Source organism: Chrysochloris asiatica, unplaced genomic scaffold (genome assembly GCF_000296735.1).
Source record: "Chrysochloris asiatica unplaced genomic scaffold, ChrAsi1.0 scaffold00384, whole genome shotgun sequence".
NCBI lineage: Eukaryota > Metazoa > Chordata > Mammalia > Afrosoricida > Chrysochloridae > Chrysochloris > Chrysochloris asiatica.
Genome location: NW_006408902.1, coordinates 1,286,020 through 1,288,704, shown reverse-complemented (window position 1 = coordinate 1,288,704; position 2,685 = coordinate 1,286,020). Strand labels below are relative to the sequence as shown.

General features: G+C 39.0%; 1 protein-coding gene across 1 annotated transcript in view; it reads left to right on the top strand.

Annotated features, from left to right (window-relative positions):
• The window catches only part of PKD1L1 (polycystic kidney disease 1 like 1), a 270,006-nt gene that overhangs the window by 75,790 nt on the left and 191,531 nt on the right, over positions 1-2,685 (top strand). Inside the window, exon 13 of the mRNA XM_006876506.1 lies at positions 1,098-1,175. Within this exon, the coding sequence (XP_006876568.1) occupies positions 1,098-1,175 (78 nt within the window). The remainder of the gene's footprint in view (positions 1-1,097; positions 1,176-2,685) is intronic.

The window sequence follows — 2,685 nt, the reverse complement described above, 5'->3', positions numbered from 1 at the left end:
TTACCATAAAAAGTTGGGGGGAAAAAAGACCTCTTTAAAGTGTTGAAGAGCAAAGATGTCAGTTTGAGTACTAAGGTGTGCCTGACCCAAGCCATGGTATTTTCAGTAGCCTTATATGCATGTGAAAGTTTGACAATGAATGAGGAAGACCATAGACTAATTGGAACATTTGAGTTATGGTATTGGAGATGAATATTAAAAGTACCATGAACTGCCAAAGAAGAAATCTGTGTTGGAAGAAGTACAGTCAGAATGCTCCGTTGAAGTCTGGATGGTGTGACTTGGTCTCTCATACTTTAGCCATAGCTCCAGGGATCAGTCCCTGGAGAAGGACATCATGATTGGTGAAGTGGAGGGTCAGCAAAAAAGGGGAAGACCCCAGCAAGATAGATTGGCACGTGTCAATATCTATGGGCTCAAGCATAGCAGTGAGTGTGAGGTTGGCACAGGATTGGGCAGTGTTTTCCTCTGTTGTGCATTGGGTCGTTAGGAGCCAGAACTCAATAGTACCCAGTTACAACAACTTAAATCTAGGTGAACATATATGGTCAGGGGGAATTACTTCCTCAGCCAGTGGAGTCTGACCAGGGTCTCGATTTGCTGAGGAAGTAATCCCCTCACCATATACTTATACCCAGATTTAAGCATATTTTCATAACCAATACCCTGCAAAGACTTAAAAATTGCTTTGAAACAAATTAATCATGTTTCATGGAAAAAATATGTGTAAAGTAACCAAATTGAATATCCAATCTGATTATAAATATTTAAAATAATTTCTTACAAGCATTCCCTGGTTACTTGGTAAATTAGTGACATTTCCGAGCCACAGATGACAAGGCCATTCTCAGGATGGCTTCTGTTGGGCAAGGGAGCCCTGGAAATGAGCTTTTAGCTCTTTAAAGGAGACTGTTAATACACAGAATGAAGGCAGTTGCCAAGTGGGAGCAGGTGCATTTAATTCGTCTCCTTTCCCATACCTTTGTAGTGTGGTTGAAACCTGTAATGAAGGAACATGTATTACCTCCTTCTTGGGCCACCTTCTCCCTCAGAGTCCAATAATCATTCTTTGCATGTGTACATCTCCTTTTATGTAGGTATCAAGGAACAAAATGTGACAATAAGGCCATTTTCACTGAGAAGTGGAGGGACATATGTCATACAAGCTTCTGTAGGTATGTGAAATTTCCTATTAGATTTGCTTCAAGGAAAAGGGAAGTGGTGTTGTTATTTTCTTCCCCAGCACCCCTGGAAATTACTTTTGGTCATCAAGAGTTCCTTTTCCCCAAAGTTCTGACTCTTCTCTTGCTCCCTGCTGTTGTTTTCCTACTCATCATTGCCTATTTATATTATAGGACAGAAGAAGGAGCTAATAATGTAGCCCAACAGAAGTTGGACTTAGGTAGATGAATGCAGGTCATGACTGATCAATTGCCTGAAAGTTTTTTGTTTTGATTTTTTTCTTAATTTCATGCATTTTTTGTGTGTGTGCGTTGAACAACTGGATAAGTTGATTCCTTCCTTTAATATTTGTCAGTAATGTTGACATGTATTGGAAAGCACTGACACTATTGTCTTGTACAACTGATAGTCATTTAAATTTATCCACAGATTTATTCTTTTTAGTGCTTTTTTCTTACTTCATGCGTGTCCATGATTTTGTCTGAGTTTTTTTGGGTTTTTTTCCCACTTCAAAAAGTATTCTTTTATTATAATTTCTCTTTGTGCAGGTCTGCTGGTTACAAATTCTCTAAGTTTTTGTTTGTCTGAAAGTGTCTTTAATTTGCCTTTATATATGAAGTAATTTTTTCTTCTGAATGTAAAATTGAATGTTGACAGTTGTTTCCTTTCAGCATTTAAAAGGTGTCTTCTGGATTTTGTTGTCAACTTTCAGACTTATTAGTGCTTTAAAGGAACTGGTGAGGCGCTATAGGATCAGCACTGGACTGTGAACTGCATGGTTGGCAGTTCATACCTACCAGCTGCTCCTTAGAAACCCTGTACAGGGTCTCTAAGAGTCAGAATAGACTCAGTGGCACTTAAAACATCAACAGCTTGCCTTTGGGGAGTCCTGGTGTGGTGCTATAGGATAAGCATGGAACTACTAACTACCTGGTAGATAGGTTTCAGCTGAGCTTCCAGACAAAGACTAGGAGGAAGGCAAGATGGACTACTTCTGAATATTTAGTCACTGAAAACCTTATGAATAGCAGTGGAACACTGTTATCATGAGATTATTAGATATTGAACCATGATGAAGAGAACCAGAACACTGTCAGATACAGTGCCAGAGATGAGCCCCTAAGGTTGGAAGGCACTCAAAATGACTGTGATAACGCAATCAGAGTAAAGCCTTCAGAACCTTCATCTGCTGATCAGGCACAACTCAAAATGAAGAGAAACAGCTGTAAACATCCATTAATAATCGGAACATGGAATGTAGGAAGTATGAATCTAGGAAAACTGGAGATTGTAAAAAATGAATTGGAATGCATGAACATCGATATCCTAGACATTAGTGAGCTTAAATGGACTGATATTGGCAATTTTGATTCTGACAATCATATGGTTTACTATGCCAGGAATGACAAATTGAAGAGGAATGGTGTTGCATTCAGCATCGGAAAGAACATATCAAGATCTGTCTTGAAACACAGTGCTGTCTGTGATAGGATCATATCCATG